The 23,523-nt window shown below is 39.7% G+C and overlaps 1 protein-coding gene across 2 annotated transcripts in view; it reads left to right on the forward strand.

Moving 5' to 3' along the window:
- Nucleotides 1-16,203, forward strand: part of LOC149126578 (uncharacterized) — a 62,740-nt gene extending 46,537 nt beyond the window's left edge. For both annotated transcript variants that reach the window (XM_089332979.1, XM_089332978.1), the window contains one exon: nucleotides 15,254-16,203. In XM_089332979.1, the coding sequence (XP_089189105.1) occupies nucleotides 15,254-15,258 (5 nt within the window). In that variant the 3' untranslated portion in view covers nucleotides 15,259-16,203. The remainder of the gene's footprint in view (nucleotides 1-15,253) is intronic.
- The last annotated feature ends 7,320 nt before the right edge of the window (nucleotides 16,204-23,523 follow it).

A 23,523-nucleotide genomic window follows, 5' to 3' on the forward strand; every position in this document is an offset into this window, starting at 1 on the left:
CAAGTTGTTAATTTTGGCTTTGACTGCCTGTGCTTCCAGGGTCTTTTCCAAGAAGTCTTTGCCTGTGTCTATCTTGCAGGGTTTCTCCGATGTTTTCTAATAATTTAATGGTGTCAGGCCATAGATTTAGATCTTTAATCCATATTGAGTGGATTTTTGTGTAAGGTGTAAGGTAGGAGTCTTGCTTCATGCTTCTGCACGTCGAAATCCAGTTTTCCCAGCACCATTTATTGAATAGACTGTCCTTACTCCAGGAATTGGTTTTAGACCCTTGATCAAACAGAATTTGGCTGTAGGTGTTTGGATTGATTTCTGGTGTTTCTATTCTGTTCCATTGGTCTATTCATCTGTTTCTATACCAGTACCATGCTGTTTTGATTATAACTGCTCTGTAGTATGTCCTGAAATCTGGTATTGTGATGCCTCCATCTTTTTTTTTTTTTTTTTGTACAAGATTGCTTTAACTGCTTGAGGTCTCCTGTGTCTCCATATGAATTTCAGCATCATTTCTTACAGATCTGAGAAGAATGTCTTTGTATTTTGATTGGTATCGCATTAAATCTATAAATTGCTTTTGGGAGAATGGACATTTTGATGATATTGATTCTTCTAATCCATGAGCATGGAGATTTTTCCATTTTTTGGTATCCTTTTCTATTTCTTTCTTTAAGATTTTGTAATTCTCATTGTAGAGATCTTTTTCATCCTTAGATAAGTTTATTCCAAGGTATTTGATTGTTTTTGTAGCTATTGTGAATGGGATTGATCTTAGAAGTTTTTTCTCAGCTGTAGCATTCCTTTGCATACCAATGGTTTTTTGGATTCAATTCTGTTGGTTTCTTCTCTAATTTTAATTATTTCTCTTCTCCTACTAGTGTTGGGTCTGATATGCTGCAGTTTTTCTAGATCCTTGAGGTGCATTGGTAGCTCATTTGTTTGGTGCCTTTGCAATTTCTTGATGTAGGTACCTATTACCATAATCTTTCCTCTTAACACTGCTCTTGCTGTATCCCGTAAGTTTAGATATGTTGTGTTTTTATCTTCCTTTACTTCCAGAAAGATTTTTATTTCTTTTTTGATTTCTTCTATGACCCACTGTTCATTCAGGAGCATATTGTCCAGTCTCCATGTGTTTGCATATGCTCCATGGATTCCTGAATTGCTAATTTCCAGCTTCATTCCCTTGTGGTCTGAGAAGATGCATGGTATGATTTTTATTCTTTTGAATTTGCTTAGGCTTGCTTTATGGCCTCGTATGTGGTCAATCCTAGAGTAAGTTCCATGTGCTGCTGAGAAGAATGTGTATTCTTCAAGTGTGGGATGAAAAGTTCTGTAGATATCTGTTAGATCCATTTAGGCTATAGTGTCGATTAAATCTTCTGTTTCCTTGTTGATTTTCTGTCCAGTTCATCTGTCTATTGCTGAAAGTGGAGTATTGAAGTCCCCCAATACTATTGTATTGGAGTCTAAGTCTCCCTTTAAGTCTCTTAACATATCTTTTAAATAACCCTGTGCCATGTAATTAGGTGCACATACGTTTATAATAGTTACATCTTCCTGTTGAATTGATCCCTTAATCATTATATAGTGCCCCTTTTGTCTCTCTTAACAGTTTTTATGTTAAAGTTTATTTTGTCTGATATTAATATGGCTATGCCAGCTTTTTTTTTTTTTTTTTTTGGCTTCTGTTGGCATGGAATATCTTTTCCAACCTTTCACTTTCAGTCTGCATGCATCTTTGTTGGAAAGATGTGTTTCTTGTAAGCAGCAAATAGATGGGTTTTGTTCCTTACTCCACTCAGCCAGTCTGTGTCTTTTAATTGGAGAGCTGAGGCTATTTACATTCAATGTGACTATTGATAAGCAGTGAATTTGCCCTGCCATTTTCCCAAAGATATTTCTAATACATGCTTTGAACTTCCTGTGATCTTTTACTGGGAGATTTTCTTCCTTTACCTTCTTTCATACTGATGGATGTGTTTCTGTGTATAGCACATATTTAAGCAACTTTTGCAGGGCTGGATGAGTGGCGACAAATTCTTTCAATTTCTGTTTGCTATGAAAGGCCTTTATTTGTACTTCATTCACAAATGAGAGCTTGGCAGGATATAATATTCTGGGCTGGCAGGTTTTTTCTCTTAGTACCTGGGCTATGTCTCCCCATTCCCTCCTATCCTGTAGGGTTTCTGATGAGAAGTCTGCTGTGAGTCTAATTGGAAATCCTCTGAGAGTATTCTGACATTTCTCTCTTGCACATTTTAGAATCTTTTCTTTATGTTTCACTGTGGTGAGTTTGATTACAATGTGTCATGGTGAGGATCTCTTTTGGTCATGTTTACTAGGGGTTCTATGAGCTTCCTGTACTTGGATGTCTCTTTCCTTTTCCAAACCCGGTAAGTTTTCTGCTAGTATCTCACTAAAAAGGTCTTCTAATCCTTTCTCCCTCTCCATGCCTTCAGGAACTCCTAGAAGCTGAATGTTGGGTTTTTAAATAGTATCTTTTAGATTCCCAACCATATTTTTTAGATTTCTAATTTCCTCTTCTTTTCTTTGGTTTGACTGTATACTTCTCTGTGCTCTGTCTTTTAAGTCCGATAGTCTCTCTACTGCCTCACTGATTCTGTTTTTTAGGCTTTCAAATGTGTTTTTTATTTGTTCTATTGAATTCTTCATTTCATTTTGGTTTCTCTTCAATATCTCAATTTCATGTTCTACTAAATTCCTCATTTCATTTTGATTCCTCCCTTAAGATTCATTTTCATGAGAGAGATTTTCTGTCATGTCCTGTATGGATTTCTGTAGTTTATGCATTTGTTTTTGATAACTTCTAATTGTTCTTATCATAAATGTTTTAGTTCTGTTTCTTGCATTTCTTCTATCTCATCATCTTCATAATCTTGTATTGGAGTGTCATGCTCTTTTGGGAACGTCATGATGTCTTCCTTGTTCTTGTTTTCTCGATTTTTTTGTTTGTTGTTTGGCATTGTGGGGATGTTCTTTGGTTTCTTAATTTTTTTTTTCACTGTGGTGCCTTTTCTTGTTATACTATGACTCTAGATTATGTGGACTGTCTGCTTTTGGTGAATTTCTAGAGGTTTGTGGTGGATGTGGCCAGAGAGCTCTGTTCAGTTCTTCAGGGTTAAGAGTGTGCCAAAGGTGACACACCCAAGTTTGGCATGGTAAATCTCTCTCTCTCTTTTTTTATTCAGAAGGGAAGCAATTCTGCTCAGCTGAGCTCTTCTTGATGGAGATCAGCACCTGAGCACTAGCCCCAGTTGGTGTATTATTCATCTGCTCTGTCCCAAGAACTACAGAAAGGATCTGTTCAGTCCTCAGTGTAAGCTCAGATTCCCCTGCAATGTCTCTCACCGGGTAGCCAAGGCCACCCAAGCTTATGGTGTCTCCCACAGAGACTACTCATGTCTCAGCCACACCGTGAGTTCTCCCACACACCCTCAGTTGTTTTTTTTTTTTTTTTCACAGTCCTGGTTCATAAGCTCCATACATTCACTAGGTCTTAGTCTCCTGTTATTTCTCCCCTCCAGAGTCAGGTTTTTCTGCTTGGTTGAGGAATAGCCTAGTGAGCTGCAGCGCTGGCCGGTACAGTTTGTTTCTTAAGGAGCTCATAGACTGTTGTCTAAGTAGGATTAACTGAAATAAATTTGGAAAATACTAATTTTTTCTTTTTTAAAAATTCACGATGAATGCTACCATAGTTAAGATTCCAAGCAGTCTTGGTGCGAATGAATTGATTTAATTTGTTGAACTCAGTTGAGGAAACTTCTTCAACTTCAGATCTCTTGCTACCTTTTACTTAATGAAGTGTTCTTGCAAAGTCAGGATTACAAGGAGTATAATTTAGGAATCATTCCTGTATATTCTTTTATATTTCATTTGCCAGGAGTTTGGGAAAGGCAGCTGGGTGGGTAGATGGGACTAATTCTGGGCACATTAATTTATTTAACAAACATTTATTGTACAGCAGCTAGAAGAATAAACTAGAAACTTTTCCCCATGAAATACAACATTGAAGAAATTAGATTTAATGACAAGGAGTCCAGAAATATATTACTGAAAAAATTAAGAAGAAATTATTTTAAAAAATTTAACACAAGCAGATTTCCCAACTAGAAAATTTGAGTTTCCAAATTGAAATAAATGCCCAGCTCAATAAGTAATAATATTAAAACCCAGTGTTTACAGAGGGCTTGTGTTGGGCACTATTCTAGACATTTTAAATAATTACTGCTAACCTCCCCAAAAATTCATAATGTGGGCACTAGTATTATCCTCATTTTATAGCCAATAGTGGCACAGGGACATTGAAATTCCTTCCTGAATTATAGAGCTAGATAAGTACTGAAAGCAAGAATCTGGCTCTAAAATCTGTATACTTAGTCAACACACATTCCTGTCTCCAAACACACACACAGACACACACACACAAAAAGCTTGTAAAATCTAAATTATCTTACAAGTTTAGAACGCTAAGACTTCCAGTAAAAAAAAAAAAAGATCATGTACTAAGGACTGGGAAGCAAAATGGAATTATAATTCTCAGTAGCAACACTGAAAACCAGGTGACAACAGAACAATGCCTCCAAATTTCTGAGGGAAAAATTATTTCCAACCTGGAATTCTACACCCAGGCTATCCACCACAGGTGAGAATAGAATAAAAGTATCCGTCAATCACTCAAGGTTGCAAAAATTCAATTCATGTGCGTTCTTTCTCCAGAAACTACTGGGGGATTAATCAAGAGAGAAGAAAACATGGTGTCCAGGAAAGGACATCTATCCAGGAGACAGGTGGAAGAAAATCCTGAGAAAATGATAAGGGAGGCCATGAATGATAGCTGTGCTGTAAGCCTGGAATCCTCCTGGGAAAGACTGGAGCAAGAGGACAAAATGTCTCTGCAAGGAAGGATGAGAGAGGAAGAGGAAAAGGAAGAGGAGGAGGAGAAGGAGGAGGAGGAGGAGGAGGAGGAGGAGGAGGAGGAGGAAAAATCAAAAGACTATCTGTTGTGTTTGACCATACTGACAGAAGTTTTATAGTTCTGGCAGAATGTCGAGGAATGAATCAGTTCTCAGTACACAGAAAAAGAAGCAATTGCAAAAACAAGGCAATTGCAGTGTCAGAGGAAAGAAATAATTGTACAATAAAGGAAAGATAGGCAAAGCACAATGTATGCCCCAGTGTCTAGTAATTATCCAGTCATACACACGAAAACATCAAACATGTTATTACACTCATAATGGGGAGATGGAAGAAGGTGTGTGTATTCTTCTTGTCCTTACTTCTTTATTTTTAAAAGTATTTAGGTCACTTTCTGGAATTATGTTATTCAGTTATGTGGCTGCTTATGTATTTTTTTTTTTCACAAGGAATGTAAGTATGAGGACCCTAGTCTTGTCTGCCAGAACATCCTCGTCTGTCCTCAGTTATCATAGGGAGAGGGCAGGGAGTGTGTAACTGAGCTAATGCCCCATCCTTCGGAGTGGGAAATTCACAGGTGATGTCTAATATCGAGAAAACTACAAGCAGAAGTGTAAGCAGATCATTTCCAAAATTAATAGCAGAAACAGTTAAAATGGTAGAAATTGATTTCCTCTGGGGAGCAGAAATTTGGAATGCAAAGTTCTGAGACAGGTGAGAGCTGCAAGTTCTTAAATATTTTTGATTTTTAAAATGTATTACTTTGGGGCTGGCACTGTAGCATGGCAGGTAAGGCTACTGCTTGTGACACCAGCAGCCCATGTGTGCAGTGGTTCATGTCCTGGCAGCTTTGCTTCTGGTTCAGCTCCTTACTGATGGCCTAGGAAATGGTCCAAGTGTTTGGACCTGCCACCTTTGTGGGAGAGACATAGATGAAGCTCCTGGATACTGACTTTGGGTTGGCCCAGCCCTAGCTGCTGCAGCCATGTGGAGAGTGAACCAGCAGATGGAAGATCTCTGTCTGTCTCTGTCTCTGTCTCTATCTCTGTTTCTTTCTCTCTGGAACTCTGACTTGCGAGAAAATAAGTAAAACTTGTCTAAAAAAGTAAAAGGTATTATTTCTGTATTGGCAAGATAAACAATGATTAAGTTTTTTAAAAGAGACACATATAATTGGGTAGTATAAAATTTTGTATTGAAAATGAAGTTTCAATATAAGTTTAAAATACTTTACAGGGTGAACATTGTGGTACAGCAGGTTAAGCTCCTCTTGGGATACCACATGTCATTTCCAGTCCCAGCTACTCTATTTCCAATCCAGCTTCATGCTAATGCATCCTGGGAAACTGAATTATGGCTCAGGTCTGGGATCTCTGCCACCCATGTAGAACCCAGATTGAGTTCTAGGCTCCTGGCTTTGGCCTACCTCAGCCCTGTCTGTTGTGAGCATTTGGGGAGAGAACCAGCTGCTGAAAGATCTCTCTCTCTCTCTCTTTCAAACAAAATAAAATATTTCACAGAAGTATTTTAGAATGACTAATTTTTAATGAGGATATGGAGAATGTATTCAATGGGATAAGAGCGTAGAGGAAAGAAAACCAGAAAGGAGACTTTGAGATAATCTGGATGGTAGGCAATGAGTCCCTAAACTTAGGGCATCGTTGAAATTGGGGTAGTAACATATCAGAATACATCTGAAAGCTAAAAAAGTATTTAAAATTATATCCAAGGAAAGACCATATATTCATAGCCATCTTTAAGAGATATCCTTAAGTAATTTTTTAGGATTTCAGATATACAATTCTGCAATTTAAAATAAAACTGTAAATGAAAAGAATTCAAAGTTACTCTACCTATAGCAATATTTCTGAATCATAAGAGACCTTGAATAGCTAAGGCAATCCTAAACAATAAAAATAAAAGTAGAGGTCACACAATGCCAGACTTCCAGACACAGTACAGGGCAGTTATATTCAGAACAGCTTAGTGCAGGCATGAGAATAGACACGTGCACCAAAGGAACTTATTAGAGAACCCAGAAATTAATCTACACATTTACAACCAATTAATCTCTGACAAATGAGCTACAATCACTCCCTGAAGAAGGGACAGTCTCTTCAACAAATGGTGTTGGAAAAATTGGATCTCTGCATGCAGAATTATGAAACAAGGTCCCTACCTCACTCTATACAAAAATCAACACACAATGGATCAGGGATCTAAATCTAAGACCTCAAACCATCAAATTACTAGAGGAAAAATGGGAGAAACTGCAAGAAATTTGCCTAGACAAAGACTTCTTGGATAAGACCTCAGAAGTACAAGCAATACAGGCCAAAAAAAAAAAACAAAAAAAATAGACAAATAGGATTACATTAAGCTAAGATAAGAAACTTCTTCTTGGGGCCAGTGTTGCAGTGCCGGCATCCCATGAGTGGTGATTTGAATCCCAGCTGCTCCACTTCCAATCCAGGTCTCAGCTATGGCCTGGGAAAGCAGTAGAAGATGGCCCAAGTCCCTTGGGGACCTGCACCCCTGTGGGAGACCCAGAAAAACCTCCTGGCTCCTGCCTTTATATCGGTGCAGCTCCAGCTGTTGCGGCCAACTGGCAGCATTAAGCCTGTCACTATAATGTAAATTTAAAATGTTATCTCAAAAATTTAAAAGGAAAAAAGAGAAAGGAAGGAAGGAAGGAAGGAAGGAAGGAAGGAAGGAAGGAAGGAAGGAAGGAAGGAAGGAGGAAAGGGAGGAAGGAGAGAGGGAGAGAGGAAGGAAAGAAAGTATCTTAGTTTTAGAATTCTGTGTATGAACTACATGGAATCTGTTCTCTTTGTGTTAATATTATATGAAAACGAGAATTGGTGAGGAATGTGTTGTAGTAATTATCATGCATTTATTGGCATCCTGAGACTCTAATATATTAATAAATTCCTTAAAAAATATACATTTCTAAAGGTTGAAATTTTACAAGACAGAGAAGAAACAAGACAAAACTATGAAGGAGAAACTGCTATGCAAATCATCACAAGTGTACCTCTGACAATTCCCTCTACCATATTCAATTTGGGAAAGACCACTGGGTAGTTATACAAATTTTAAAAATACTCATTCAGCTATATTTTATTCAAATAAAACTGAGATCAAGAGAAAGATGTATAATAAAACTGGCCATTTCTATTGTGGACCAAAGTAAAATTCCTTTCATGTGGTTCTGTTTTTGTAAACTCTGTAAATTAATTTCTTTTATTATTGGGGCAGGTGCTGTGGAATAGCAGGTTAAGCAGCCACCTGCAACATGGACATCCCATATGGGTGCCAGTTCCAGACCCAGCTGCTCCACTTTTTTTTTTTAAGACTTATTTATTTTGAAAGTCAGAGTTACAGAGAGAGAGGAGAGGAAGAGAGAGAGAGAGGTCTTCCATCCAATGGTTCACTCCCCAGTTGGCCGCAACGGCTGGAGCTGCACCAATCAAAAGCCAGGAGCTAGGAGCTTCTACCGGATCTCCCATGCAGGTGCAGGGGCCCAACGACCTGGGCCATCTTCCGCTGATTTCCCAGGCCATGGCAGAGGCTGCTCCACTTCTAATCTAGCTCCCTGCTAATGCTGCTAAGCAGCAGAAGATGGCTGAAGTGTTTGGGTCCCTGCACCCACATGGGAGACCCAGAAGCTTCTGGCTCCTGGATTTCATCGGACCAGCCCTGCAGTCATTTGGGGAGTGAACCAAGTATAGGGAAGATCTCTCTCTCTCTGTCTCTTCCCATCTCTCTGTAACTGTGCCTTTCAAATAAATAAATCTTTAAAAAAAGGTGGAGTCAGGACTCTAACCTAGGTACTCTCATATGGGATGAGGGCAAATGTCCCAAGTGGTATCTTCACTGCTGTGTGAAATATGTGCCTTCTCCCCAGTTCTTAATTTTTTGAAAAAACTTCCTATTTTGAAATAATTATGAGACATTTTTCAAAAGTCTATGCATATCATGAAAAAACTATGCATGAATTTAAAAAGTCTTTGTCCAAAAGTAAACTTAATTTCTAATTTCATTGTTCCATAGATCCTTAGGAGATTTCAAAAGTAGTTCAGAGAGTTAAGCCTTCACCCAGTTTCCTTCAGTGGTTGCATATTACATAGAGACAGTACAAATTCAAAACAAGAAAGCTGACATTGACACAATACATACACCTTATTCAGATTTCACTACTTTTAAAAGTATTCATGGGGGCAGGTGGTGCTGTGGCGCAGCGGGTTGATGCCCTGGCCTGAAGCATCTTATCCCATATGGACGCCGGTTCAGGACCCAGCTGCTCCACTTCCGATCCTCTCTCTCTCTCTCTTTCTCTCCCTCTGCCTCTCCTCTATCTGTGTAGCTCTGACTTTCAAATAAATAAATCTTTAAAAAAAATTATTCACTAGGGTGGCACTGTGGCGTAGTGAGTAAAACTGCCCCATGCAATGTTGGCATCCCATATGGGTGCTGGTTCAAGTCCCGGCTGCTCCACTTCCAATCCAGCTCTCTACTATGGCCTGGGAAAGCAGTAGAAGATGGCCCAAGTCCTTGGGCCCCTGCACCCATGTGGGAGACCTGAAAGAATCTCCTGGCTACTGGTTTTGGATCAGCACAACTCCAGCCATTGTGGTCAATTGAGGAGTGAACCAGCGGATGGAAGACCTCTATCTCTCTGCCTCAACTTCTCTCTCTGTGTAACTCTGACTTTCAAATGGGGAGAAAATATTTGATAACTATACATCTGGTGAAAGATTAATATCTGGGATATATTAGGACCTCAAAGAAACTTGACAACAACAAAACAAGCAATCCAGTTAAGAAATGGGCCAAGGGTATGCACAGGCATTTTTCAAAGGATGAAAGACAAATGGTCAACAACACATGAAAAAATGCTGAGGATCACTAGCCATAGGGGAAATGCGAACCAAAACCAAAGTGAGTTTTACCTTGCCCCAGTTGGAATGGCTATCATCTAGAAGTTAAAAAAAAATAAATGCTGGTAAGGATGTGGGGGAAAATTACCCTAATACGCTGTTGATGGGAATGTAGACTAGTACAACCATTATGGAAGATAGTACGGAGGTTCCTCAGAAATCTGAAAATAGATCTACCATATGATTCAGTCAATCTACTTGTGGTAATTTACTCAAAGGAAACAAAATCAGCACATGAAAGAGTTACTTTATTCCCATATTTAAAGCAGTTCAATTCACAATAGCTATGATATGGAATCTACACAGATGTTCATCTACTGATGACTGGATAAAGAAATTGTTGTATATGTACATGATGGGATATTACTCAGCTGTAAAAAAAAGAATGAAATTTTGTCTTTTACAGCAAAATGGATGCAGTTAGAGACATTTATGCTTGGTGAAATAAGCCAGTCCCAGGATAAATATCATGTTTTCCCTGATCTATGGCAACAAATACACAGAATACAAAAAAGTTATGTAGATGAGTGAAATTAACATTTTGAGACTTGATTATTATTTATAGCCCTTGTCTATACTCTTGAGGAACATGGTTTTTCTACTTACTACTTGTTGAATTCTTTATTTAGTAGAGGGTTAAGCTTGTGATTATAAAGTAAATTGAGGGGCGGGCACTGTGGCATAGCCGGTAAAGCTGCCGCCTACAATGCTGGCATCCCATATGGGTACCAGTTCATGTCCTGGCTGCTCCACGTCCCATCAGCTCTCAGCTGTGGCCTGGGAGGGCAGTAGAAGATGGCTCAAGTCCTTAGGCCTCTGCACCCACATAGGAGACCCAGAAGCAGCTCCTGGCTCCTGGCTTCAGATCGGCACAGCGCTGGCTGTTGTGCCCAACTGGGGAGTGAACCAGTAGATGGAAGAGCTCAATCTCTCTCTCTCTCTCTTTAAAAAAAAACAAAGTAAATTGAAAGCATGCCATTGTAAAAATTGAAAGAAAAATAAGAGAAGAAGGAGAAGGGAGGGAGAGAGGGTAGGGTGGGAGTATCATTATGCTCTTAAAATTGTATATATGAAATATATGATATTTATTATCTGTATGTAATTTTTAAGTGACTCTTGTGTAGTTCTAGTTTCCATATCAAATGGTCTTCCTAGGTTTTTAGCTAGGATAACTTTTGAAGTATGAGCTAGAATTGCAGTATCATATCATTATCTTCAGTTCTGTAGATTCAGAACTTAAAGGCTTTCAAAAGTTAACATCAGGGGCCGGTGCTGTGGCACAGCAGGTAAAGCCACCACCTGCAGTGCCAGCGTCCCATGTGGGTGTTGATTCAAGTCCTGGCTGCTTCTCTTGCAATCCAGTTCCCTGCTTAGGCCTGGGAAAGCAGTAGCAGATGGTCCATGTATTTGAGCCCCTGCACCCACGTGGGAGACCAAGAGGAGCTTCCTGGCCCCTGACTTCAGATTGGCTCATCACTGACCATTGTGGCCATTTGGGAAGTGAACCAGTGGGTGAAAGAGATTTCTCTCTGTCTGTAACTCTACCTCACAAATAAATAAATTTTTAAAGAAGGTTAAAAAAAAGTTAACATCACCCATGATATGCTACATAAAGGCTTCAAGTTATCTCTCAGCTCTCTAAAATAACAAAACACCTTGCTTCTCTTGCCCTGTGGCATTTATCTTACACTACACTATATAATTATGAATTGCTTTTATTTCTGTTATAAGTGATAAGTCCAATTGGATGGGAATTCATATCATATGTTTGTTGATAGGTGCTCAACAACAAGTTGAGTTGAATTGAGTCTTCATATTTGTATGTGGTTATAGAAATTTAATTATAGACTCCTTCTAAGAGGAGAGGAGCTGAGTCTCTTCATTGTGTAAGAAATTAAACAAGATCAATTGTTCTCAACTCTGGTTGCATATTAGAATCACTGGTGATGCTAAAAAATCTGATGCACAATTCAATAACATATCTGTGAATGGAGCCTGGGTACTTTAAAAAGTATTCCCTTAATTATACAGTGCATCAGAGTGTGAGAACAACTGGATTAGATGTTCTATAATTTTGGTTCACAAACCTGATTGGATATCAGAACATAGAAGAAATTACCTAAAATGCACACCTTCTAGCCCCAAACTCTATGATTATTTCTCAGTGACACTCAGACTATTACTGTTGCTTTGTCTCATTTAGTGAATTAGATTTGATGAGTTACAATGACAAATAGCTTGCAGTAGGTGGTCCTCTTAGAGGCAATTTTAAGCTTGGAGTTGTGTACAAGGAATAGATGAACTCTCAGGAAGAGTATCATCATCATTTGTCACTGGTCCTGTTCCCTTTCCCTGCAGCGTGCCTCCCTCCTCCTTCCACTTGGCTTCATTCCTGCCTAGAATGAGATTTGGGGGTTGGAAAAAGTCAGCACCTATGAGCTGATTCCAAGACCCTGGGGAAGTAAACTAATAATATTACTCAAATATTTTATGTAATGCTAGGCTTGCAGAAGGCTGTATTCAACTGTCACCAGAAATGGGCAATATTTAATAGTAACTAATGGTGACTATTTCCTCCTTATGCCATTTTGTCATATTCATAAAGCTATTTTCACTGCAAATAAACATGTTACTAAGTGACAGTATCGGATGATTTAATCAGTTTATAATTATAAATGCATATAAGCTTTTTGATAATCTGTCAAATAAGTTAGGGTGTGATTCCCATTTCTCACACAAACAAAATGAAATTAAAACTTGTTCAGAACAGGCAAGCCAGGCAAGGCTTTCTTGTTGGACCTGAGTTCAACACAAATACTCTTTCAACTCCAATATGGCTGTTGTCTTCACCATAGAAAAGTGAACTTTTATCCCTGTTTTGAGAATATCAGATTTCAAGTTCAAAGGTGTAACTTATTTGCTGATGCTGTATTTCTTTAAAAAGAGAGCACCTAAAATGGTGGATATTCCAGGTAAGTGGGCTGGTATAATGTATAGAATAACTCTATGATACTCATATTTGTATTTTTCCTGTGTAGAAATAAATAGCCATATTTAAAAACTAGAAATTTTATGCAAGACTGCTACTAGCACAACTTTGAAATGTTTTTTAAGTCCTATAAAAATATAGAAGAATTTGACACACATGGAAAAGAGTACATCAAAATATTGTTTCTCCCCCAAACTTGCTGATATAAGGAGCCAGGGCATTGGGCAAGCAGCTGTTGTGACAGCAACTGCCTTCTGTCAGCTTTGCCAAGAGCAAGGCCACTGGACACAGAAGTGCCCTGGGTGTCGAAGGACTCCTGGTTCAGAACCACAGACCTTGTGGCCGTGAGCTAAAAAGCCTTTGGCTCTGCCCAGCCTCTGCCCAGCTTCCAGCTCCAGCCACTGCTATTGAGGGAAGGCCTAGGGTCAGTGAAACACAAGTTGCCTATTTCTATCAGCCTCCTGTTCAGCTTTCCTCCTAGTCCAGCCACGTAATGCAAGTCAACAGGGTGCCTCCCTTAAAGGAGATTTGCATCTCTTGCAATTCTCTTCCAGCACCCCATGGATAGGTCTGGGCCTCACACACCCAGCCAGGCCTTAAAAGTCTATCCAATAATAGTAAGCTTAGAAAGCCCTCCCTGCCAGTTCCTAAAAACAGGGCTTTCAGTAACAGCTAACTCAGATAGTCCTGCACCTATTTGGACAGGTCCTCACTGAAGACTTAAAGGGCCTATCTCTTGAGGGGGGTGCACAATAGTCCATAATGTAGATGGTTAAATGTGAATGATTTGTTAGTCTGTCTCCTTTCCCAGCCTGAGACTCTAGTCTTGTACATTGGCTTAACTTCCTAGCAAAACTAGCTACTGGGTATCCAGAGGAAAACAAAGCATAGCTAGTTCATTATTTAACCCTTATCCTCACCCCTGGGGAGAGAAAACCTGCCCCAGAGAGGATATGGGCCATGCAGCAAATTCCTGCTTCTGCAAACTTCAGGCAGTCCCAGCTTTTCTCTATCAGGTTACAGGTTCCTAGATACAGGGAAATAGCACAGTTCCTAAACCAGGCTCTTGACTGGCAGCCAAAGCAGAACCCCCTACTTTGGGGGAAGAACAAACCACAGCCTTTGCTCAGCTAAAGCATGCTATGACTAAAGCCCCTGTGCTAGGACTGCCAAACCCAGAGAGACCCTCCCAGCTGTTCATCACTGAGCGGCAGGGAGTCACCTTAGGAGTACTAACTCAGGATCTGGGACCCGTTAAACAACCTGTAGGCTACTTTTCTAAAACCTTAGACATGGCTGCACAAGGATGGCCTCACTGCCTAAGGATGATAGTGGCAGCTGCCTTGCTGACAGAGGAGGTATCTAAAATTACATTGGGGCAAAATATCGCCCTTTATACCTCACATCAAATAAATTCTCTATTAGAGCAAAAGGGCTCTCACTGGCTCACAGATAGTAGGATACTAATGTATCCGGTCCTCCTTCTAGAAAACCCTCAGGTAAAAATAATGCATTGCTCCACTTTAAATCCAGCTACTTTAATGCCAGTTCCAGGGGAAAGTGGTCCCCTCCACCCTGTACTGAGTCTATAGACTTGATCTATGCCAGCAGAAGGGACCTAAAAGACAGCCCCCTAACACAGGTGAGGTTTGGTTCACAGACAGAAACAGTTTTGTCATACAGGACCTGCTTCTCAGGGTATGCAATAGTTATGGCATGGCACATTATTGAAGCGTGCTCTGCTCCCAGGAACTTTTGCTCAGTTAGCAGAACTGATTGCCTTAACCAGAGCTCTAGATCACACAAGGGATTTGTGAGGCCCTAGGAATATCTCAGCACCTTCACTCTGCATGGAGACCTCAGTCTTCCGGTAAGGTAGAAAGAGCCAACCAGATTCTATGGAAAACATCACAAGTATAGAAATGTGTGCTTGGTAAGAAAGGTTAAGAAGAAAAGAGTTTTTTTAATAAGGAAAGGACATGGTTTGTAAGAATGACTTTATCCTGAGGGCTAGTTTACTCTAGACTGGAATGAAAATGATGGAATGTTTCAAGTAAGTTGAAGAAGGTGTGCAGAAGTCACAAAAGGTTATGAAAGAAAGAAATACTGGACATGATAACTGCTGCTCCAGGGGGTATCTGCCATGTTCCAGGAAGAATGTTGTCTCTGGGTCAATCAGACTAGACAGGTACAAATCCAAATTCGTACTTTTCCTGGACAAAGCCAAGCACCTCCAGGACCAGGCCAAGCAAGGCTGAGATTTCTGGCCTGACATCTGGTCATGGAAATCCTGGCTATTTCCTCTCCTTGGCCCAATAACTTCTGTAATCTTGATGCTTCTCTTTGCACCATGTGTTTTTAATGCCCTTGTTCGTTTTGTCTCTAACAGACTAAAAGCTGTCAAACTCCAAATGGTCATCAGACAAGGCTTCCAGCCCATTCCACTGGACAACCTGAGCAGCCCTCTGGACCTAGCAGGACAGTCTTTCCAAGGCCAATGTTGCACACCATAAGACAGATAGCAAGAGGAAATACCCAAATCCTCCTGGACGCCCACATGCCAGCTTTGAAGAAGTTACAGAAAACAGAACTCCATCCATAATCCCAAAGAAGAATTTTGGGTATTGCCTCTTGAGGGGGGAATGTTAGGTAGGAAAGTCAGTTATGAGCTTATGTGTGTGTGACATAAAGGCCTAAAGAGAAGACATCTATGTCCAGCATATGCTGCATCTCAAAGTCATCCTGATGGTGTTTCAGGGGCAGCCCAGTATTTGCATCCTGCCCTGCCCGCTTCTACCTGATAAACTGCCAGGTGGGGGGGGGGGTCCCCACCCCTTCTGCCTGACAAATCTTCCACAATCTCCCAGGTGCAGCCCAGTATCTGCATTTCAAATACCCTGCTCCAGATCCCAATTCTCTAGGGGGTCCTGCCCACCCTTCCTCCTGTCTGATAACATTTGCATCCATAAAGTCCTTTGTTTCAGACCTTCAAGAGAGAAGTTTTTCTATTTATATCCAAAAAGCCCTTTGTTCCAAGAGGAGCAGAGGTGGGGAACCAAGACCCATCTCCTTAAAAACCCCCAGCCTCAACCGGACTGCGCGCTCAGCCCTCTGCCTCTCTGCTGAGCTGCCCGCCTGGCCTGGTCAGGTGTAATCTCTCTATTCAACCATGCAACCTTGCTCCTTCCCGCCCCCCCCCCCCAGTCCGAGCGACTGCACTCTCTCTTAGGCTCTGTCTGGAGAGGTGCCCATCCGTCCTTACGGATGTCCCTTCCCTAATAAACCTTGCTATTTTACCTCCCACTAAAAAAAATAATAAATAAAATAAAATAAAATAAATTGTTTCTCTGTGTTGATATTGTAGGTTTTAATATCTGACTCTTAAAGTAATATCAGCATTAGCAGTTAGCATTCATGATCATGCACCTGGCACTTCATGCATGTATCAGCAAAACACAATTTTATCTTGTAGTGCACAAAAAAAAAGGAAAAAGAAAGAATGGGGAGGGAGGGAGGGAGGGAGAGAAGGAAGGAAGGGAGAAAGGGAAGGAAGGAAGGAAGAGGGAATTTTACATGGAAAAGACAAAAGGAGACTAAAAAGGTTTTACAGAGGGGTCTAATTAGAGGTATTTAAACCATAAAAGCATTGTTTAAATTTCTCCATGGAGAAAAACTTGTCCTCTAGTAGCTGTATTTTTCCATGCTACTTTAGTGGAAATCAACCCCTTTGCTGCCCTTCCAAAATGTTTAAATAGGCTGTAGCTGTATTTTGAGAGATAATTAGAAACTCTCAAGCCCTACATAAGGTTAAAAAAACTGTAAGAACTTTTTAAATGAACTTTTAAAATTGTATGTCATTTTAGAATGCAAAATGGGATCGGGCAGGGGTGGAGGGATCTCTGAACAGTTAAGATCTTATTGCCAAGCCTTGATTCTGCCACAAACTTGTTATGTAACCCTTGGGCACTCTTCAGAACCTATATTTTCTCACCTGTAAAAGAAAGGCATAGACTAGAATGATCTCCCTTCCGTGCCTGAGCATTCTAACATGCTACATGTGTACAACTCTCAAGTCTAATCTTCATTCTACACTGAATGTATCTGAAATCTAAAATTTCATGTAGCTCCCTTCTTGAGAAATTGTTTTGCTGCCAATTAACACTGCTTTTTAGATGGTGGTCCTCAAACATCCTTATAACAGAATCACCTGGAATTGAATTTTAAAGTGTAGATTCTAGAGCTCTGCCCAAGCCATCTTTGGGATGGGAAGAAGCCTTCAAAGTATATATATTGTTGAATTTTATATATAATTGATATACAAAATGGCACTTATCAAAAGAATACATATGTACAGTACAGCCAACAGATATGAGAAAAATGCTCAATGCTTCTAATCATCAGAGAAATGCAAATTAAAACAATGATATATCATATCAATTGAATTGGCTACTTTTTAAAAGATGAAAAATAACAAGTATGCAAACACAATGACATACTTGTCAGTCTTCTAAAAAGCAAGAAATTCTCTCACATGCAACAGCATGGATGAACCTAGAGACCTTATACACTGTGAAATACACCAGGCGCAGAGAGGCAAATACTTAATGATTTCACTCATATGTGTGATCTAGAAAAACTCAAATTCACAGAAGTAGAGAGGGGAATAATGGTTACCAGAGACTCTGAGGTAGGAGATTAGATAGGGAAAGGAGAGACATGAATCTATAGGTATGAAGCTTCACTTAGATAGGAGAAATACTAGTGTTTTATGTCACAGTCAGGTGATTATAATTACTAATAATATACTGTATATTCAAGACAGCTAAAAGGCAAGGTAAGTTTTGTGGTTCAGTAGGATAAGCAAACACTTGGGAAGCCTGCATCATCTACTGGCTACCAGGTAACCAGTTTGAGTCCCAGATACCATGATTCTAATCCAACTCCTTGCTAAGGTGTCAGGAAAGCAGCAGATAATGGCTTAAAGTAGTACTTGAGTCCCTGCCACCCATGTGGGCAATCCAAATGGAATTCCTGGCTGCTAATTTGACCAGGTCCAGTTCCAGCTGCTGTGGCCTTTTGTCCCCTCTATCTCTTTGTCTGTGTGTCTCTCCCTTCCATCCATCACTCTGCATTTAAAATAAATAAATAAATTTGAAAGGCTAGATGAACAAATTCTAAATGTTATTTTTTTAAGACGAAGTTACAGAAAGAGGTAGAGACAGAGAGAGAGTGCTTCCATCCGCTGGTTCACTCCTCAGTTGATCACAACAGCCGGAGCTGCGCTGATCCGAAGCCAGGAGCCAGGTGCTTCTTCCTGGTCTCCCACATGGGTGCAGGGGCCCAAGGACTTGGGCCATCTTCTACTGCTTTCCCAGGCCATGGCTGAGAGCTGGATCACAAGAGAAGCAGCCAGGACATGAACCAGCACCCATATAGGATACTGGTGCTTCAGGCCAGAGCTTTAACCTGCTGTGCCAAAGCACTGGCCCCTTAAATGTTCTTAACATGAAGAAATGGTAAGTATTTGAAGTAATGGATATGCTAATTTGCCTGATTTGATCGTTCTTCAATACATCTGAGGGTATTCCGAAATAGTCTGTGGCAAGGAGATCCAAGTCGGCTGAATAGAGAAAGACATGCTGATTCTGACAACAGGAAGGTAAGAGAAGAAAAGGGAAGGAACCACATTCCCAGAGGACAGTTGGAGAAGAGTTTGCAGTGGAAATTGTAGAAAAGAATGAGAGATGTCATGGAGAAGCAGAAACATTACAGTCTTACAGCACTGAGAAGGAAACCACCACCGACTCCCGCAGATGGTGGCTGGAGGAAATGCCATCTTCTTGTAGCAAGGCACCTGGCACAAGCAGGGAGGAAACACCTGCTTTTTTATTTATTTGATTTTTTTTAGCTTTTCTCTTGTATTATGTTTTTTTTTTACTTTTATTTAATGAATATAAATTTCCAAAGTAGAGCTTATGGATTACAATGGCTTCCCACCCATAATGTCCCTCCAACCCGCAACCCTCCCATTTCCCATTCCCTCTCCCCTTCCATTCACATCAAGATTCATTTTCGATTCTCTTTATATACAGAAGATCAGTTTAGCATACATTAAGTAAAGATTTCAACAGTTTGCTCACACACAGAAACATAAAGTGAAAAATACTGTTTGAGTACTAGTTATAGCATTAAATCTCAATGTACAGCACACTAAGGCCAAAGATCCTACATGAGGAGTAAGTGCACAGTGACTCTGGTTGTTGACTTAACAATTTGACACTCTTGTTTATAGCATCAGTAATCACCCTAGGCTCTTGTCATGAGCTGCCAAGGCTATGGAAGCCCCCTGAGTTCACCGACTCTGATAATATTTAAACAAGGCCATGGTCAAAGTGGAAGTTCTCTCCTCCCTTCAGAGAAAGGTACCTCCTTCTTTGAAGACCTGTTCTTACCACTGGGATCTCACTCGTGGAGATCTTTCATTTAGGTTTTTTTTCCCCCAGATTGTCTTGGTTTTCCATGCTTGAAATACTCTCATGGGCTTTTCAGCCAGATCCACATGCCTTAAGGGCTGATTCTGAGGCCAGAGTGATGTTTAGGACATCTGCCATTCTTTGGGTCTGCTGTGTATCTCACTTCCCATGTTGGATCGTTCTCTCCCTTTTTGATTCTATCAGCTAGTATTTGCAGACACTATTCTTGTTTATGTGATCCCTTTGGTTCTTAGTCCTATCATTATGATCAGTTGTGAACAGAAATTGATCACTGGGACTAGTGAGATGGCATTGGTACATGCCACCTCGATGGGATTGAATTCGAATCCCCTGGTATGTTTCTAACTCTACCGTTTGAGGTAAGTCAGCTTGACCATGTCCCGAATTGCACATCTCTTCCCTCTCTTATTCCCACTCTTATATTTAACAGCGATCACTTTTCAGTTAAGTTTCAGTACTTAAGAAGAATTGTCTATTGATTACAGTATTCAACCAAAAGTATTAAGTAGAACAAACAAAAAAAATACTAAGAGGGATAACATATTAAGCTGCTTATCAACAGCCAGGGTGAGGGCTGATCAAGTCATCGTTTCTCATAGTGTTCATTTCACTTTAACAGGTTTCCTTTTTGGTGCTCAGTTAGTTGTCACCTATCAAGGAGAACAAGTGGTATTTGTCCCTTTGGAATTGGCTTATTTCACTCAGCATAATGTTTTCCAAATTCCTAACAGGGATCACTTTTCAGTTAAAGTTTAAACACCTAAGAATAATTGTGTGTTAATTACAGAGTTCAACCAATGGTACTAGAACAAAAACAAAATACTAAAATGGATAAAGTGTTACATTGTACATCAACCGTCAGGACAAGAGCTGATCAAGTCACTGTTTCTCATAGTGTCCATTTCATTTCAACAAGTTTCCCCTTTGGTGCTCAGTTAGTTGTCGCCAATCAGGGAGAACATATGATATTTGTCCCTTTGGGACTTGCTTAATTCACTCAGCAATATGTTTTCCAAATTCCTCCATCTTGTTGCAAATGACCGGGTTTCATTGTTTTTGACTGCTGTATAGTATTCTATAGAGTACATGTCCCATAATTTCTTTATCCAGTCTACTGTTGATGGGCATTTGGGTTGGTTCCAGGTCTTTTATTTGAAAGTCAGAGTTACACAGAGAGAGGGAGAGAGAGAGGTCAACCTTCTGCTGGTTCACTCCCCAGTTGGCTGCAATTGGACCAGGAGTCAGGAGCTTCTTCTAGGTCTCCCACATCAGTGTAAGGCCCCAAGGACTTGGGCCATCTTCTGCTTTTCCAGGCCATAGCTGAGAGCTGGATTGGAAGAGAAGCAGCCACACTTGAACCAGCACCCATATGGCACCCCTCATGGGCACCAGTTCTAGGCCCAGCTGCTCCTCTTCTGACCCTGCTCTCTGCAATGGCCAAAGGAAGCAGTAGAAGATGGCCCAAGTGCTTGAGCCCCTAAAAATGAATGAAGATGACAAAATGTACCAAAACTTATGAGATACAGCAAAACACTCTCAAGAGGAAAGTTTATAGAAATTAGTGCCCATTTTAAGAAACTAGAAATGCATTAAATAAATGATCTAACAGTGCATCTCAAGGATGTAGAAAAAAAGAACAAAGCAAATCCAAAATTAGTAGGAGGAAAAAAATAATTAGAATTAGAATTAGAGAAGAAATAAAAAAATCAAAACCAACAAAAAAATACAAAATATCAGCAAAATGAAGAGCTGGTTTTTCAAAAAAATAAACAAAAATGATACACCACTGGCCCAACTAACCAAAAAAAGGAGAAGATACACATTAATAAAATCAGAGATGAAAAAGGAGATGTTGCAATGGATACCACATACATAGAAAGAATCATCAGGAATTACTAAAAGCAGCTAAATGACAACAAACTGGAAAATACAGAAAAAATGTATAGATTTCTGGACACATACAATCTACCAAAAATGAGCCATGAAGACATAGAAAATCCAAAAAGACCAATAACCAAGTTGGACATTGAATCAGTAATAAAGACCCTCCCAATAACGAAAAGCCCAAGGTCTAGTAATTTGCTGAATTCTACCAAGCATTTAAAGAATTATAATTCTTCTCAAACTATTCAAGAAATTAAAAGTGAAGGAATCCTCCAAAATTCCTTCTATGAGGTGAGCATCACATTGATTCCAGAGCCAGAAAAAGATACAAGTAAGAGAACTATAGGTCAAGCTTTGTTTTTGTTGTATAGTATTGCTTTAGCTATTCGGAGTCTCCAGTATTTCCACATGAATTTCAGCATGATTTTTTCTATAACTGAGAAGAATGTCCTTGGTATTTTGATTGGTATGCCATTGAATTTGTAAATTGCTTTTGGTAGTATGGACATTTTGATGATATTGATACTTTGAATCCATGAACATGGAAGATTTTTCCATTTTTTAGCATCTTCTTCTATTTCTTTCTTTAATGTTTTGTAATTCTCATTGTAGAGATCTTTGACATCCTTGGTTAAGTTTATTCCAAGGTATTTGATTATTTTTGTAGAAATTGTGAATGGATTGGTCTTAGAAGTACTTTCTCAGCCATGATATTGTTTGTGTATACAAAGGCTCAATAGCCTTTGTGTGTATTGACTTTATATCCTATTACTTTACCAAACTCTTCTATGAATTCCAATAGTCTCTTAGTAGAGTCTTTTGGATCCGCTATGTATAGAATCATGTCATCTGAAAATAGGGATAGTTTGACTTCCTCCTTCCCAAATTATATCCCTTTGATTTATTTTTCTTGACTAATGGCTCTGACTAAAACTTCCAGGGCTATATTAAGTAGCAATGGTGAGAGTGGGCATCCCTGTCTGGTACTTGATCTCAGTGGGAATGCTTCCAACTATTCCCCATTCAATAAGATGCTGGCCATGGGTTTGTCATAAATTGCCTTGATTGTGTTGAGGAATGTTCCTTCTATACCCAGTTTGCTTAGAGTTTTCATCATGAAAGGGTGTTGTATTTTATCAAATGCCTTCTCTGCAGCTATTGAGATAATCATATGGTTTTTGTTTAGCAGTTTGTTAATGTGATGTATCCCACTGATTGATTTGTGAATGTTGAAGCATCCTGGCATACCTGGGATAAATCCCACTTGGTCTAGATGAATGATTGTTTTGTTGTGTGGTTGGAATTGATTGGCTAGTATTTTGCATAGGCAAAGACTTCTTGGAAAAGATCCCAGAAACAAAATGTCAAAGCCAAAATTGACAAATGGGATTGCATCAAGTTGAGAAGCTTCTGCACCACAAATGAAATACTCAGCAAAGTGAAGAGGCAACCAACAGAATGAGAGAAAATATTTGCAAACTATCCAGTTGATAAAGGATTAATATCAAAAATCTATAAAGAGCCCAGGAAACTCAACAACAACAAAACAAGGAATCCAGTTAAGAAATGGACAAAGGACTTAAACAGATATTTTTCAAAAAAAGAAATCCAAATGGCCAACAGACACATGAAAAAAAAGATCAGGGTCACTAGCAATGAGGAAAATGCAAATCAAAACCACAATGAAGTTTCACCTCACCCCTGTTAGAATGGCTTTCATACAGAAATCAATAAACAACAATTGCTGGTGAGGATGTGGGGAAAAAGTTACTCTAATCCACTGTTGGTGGGAATGTAAACTGGCATATGCTCTGTGTATGACATTATGGAGAGACCTCATAAATCTAAATATAGTGACTGGATTTCGTTGTTTCTTACTGCGGTATAGTATTCTAAAGAATACATATGCCATAATTTCTTTATCCAGTCTACCGTTGATGGGCATTTAGGTTGGTTCCAGGTCTTGACTATTGTGAATTGTGCTGCGATAAACATTAGGGTGCAGACCGTTTTTTTGTTTGCCAATTTAAACTCCTTTGGGTAAATTCCAAGGAGTGGGATGGCTGGGTCGAATGGTAGGGTTATATTCAGGTTTCTGAGGAATCTCCAGACCGACTTCCATAGTGGCTTGACCAGTTTGCATTCCCACCAACAGTGGGTTAGTGTCCCTTTTTCCCCACATCCTCGCCAGCATCTGTTGTTGGTAGATTTCTGTATGTGAGCCATTCTCACTGGGGTGAGGTGAAACCTCATTGTGGTTTTGATTTGCATTTCCCTGATT

This window comes from Oryctolagus cuniculus, chromosome 5 (genome assembly GCF_051225735.1).
Source record: "Oryctolagus cuniculus isolate XC-2025 breed Fujian yellow rabbit chromosome 5, ASM5122573v1, whole genome shotgun sequence".
Lineage (NCBI taxonomy): Eukaryota > Metazoa > Chordata > Mammalia > Lagomorpha > Leporidae > Oryctolagus > Oryctolagus cuniculus.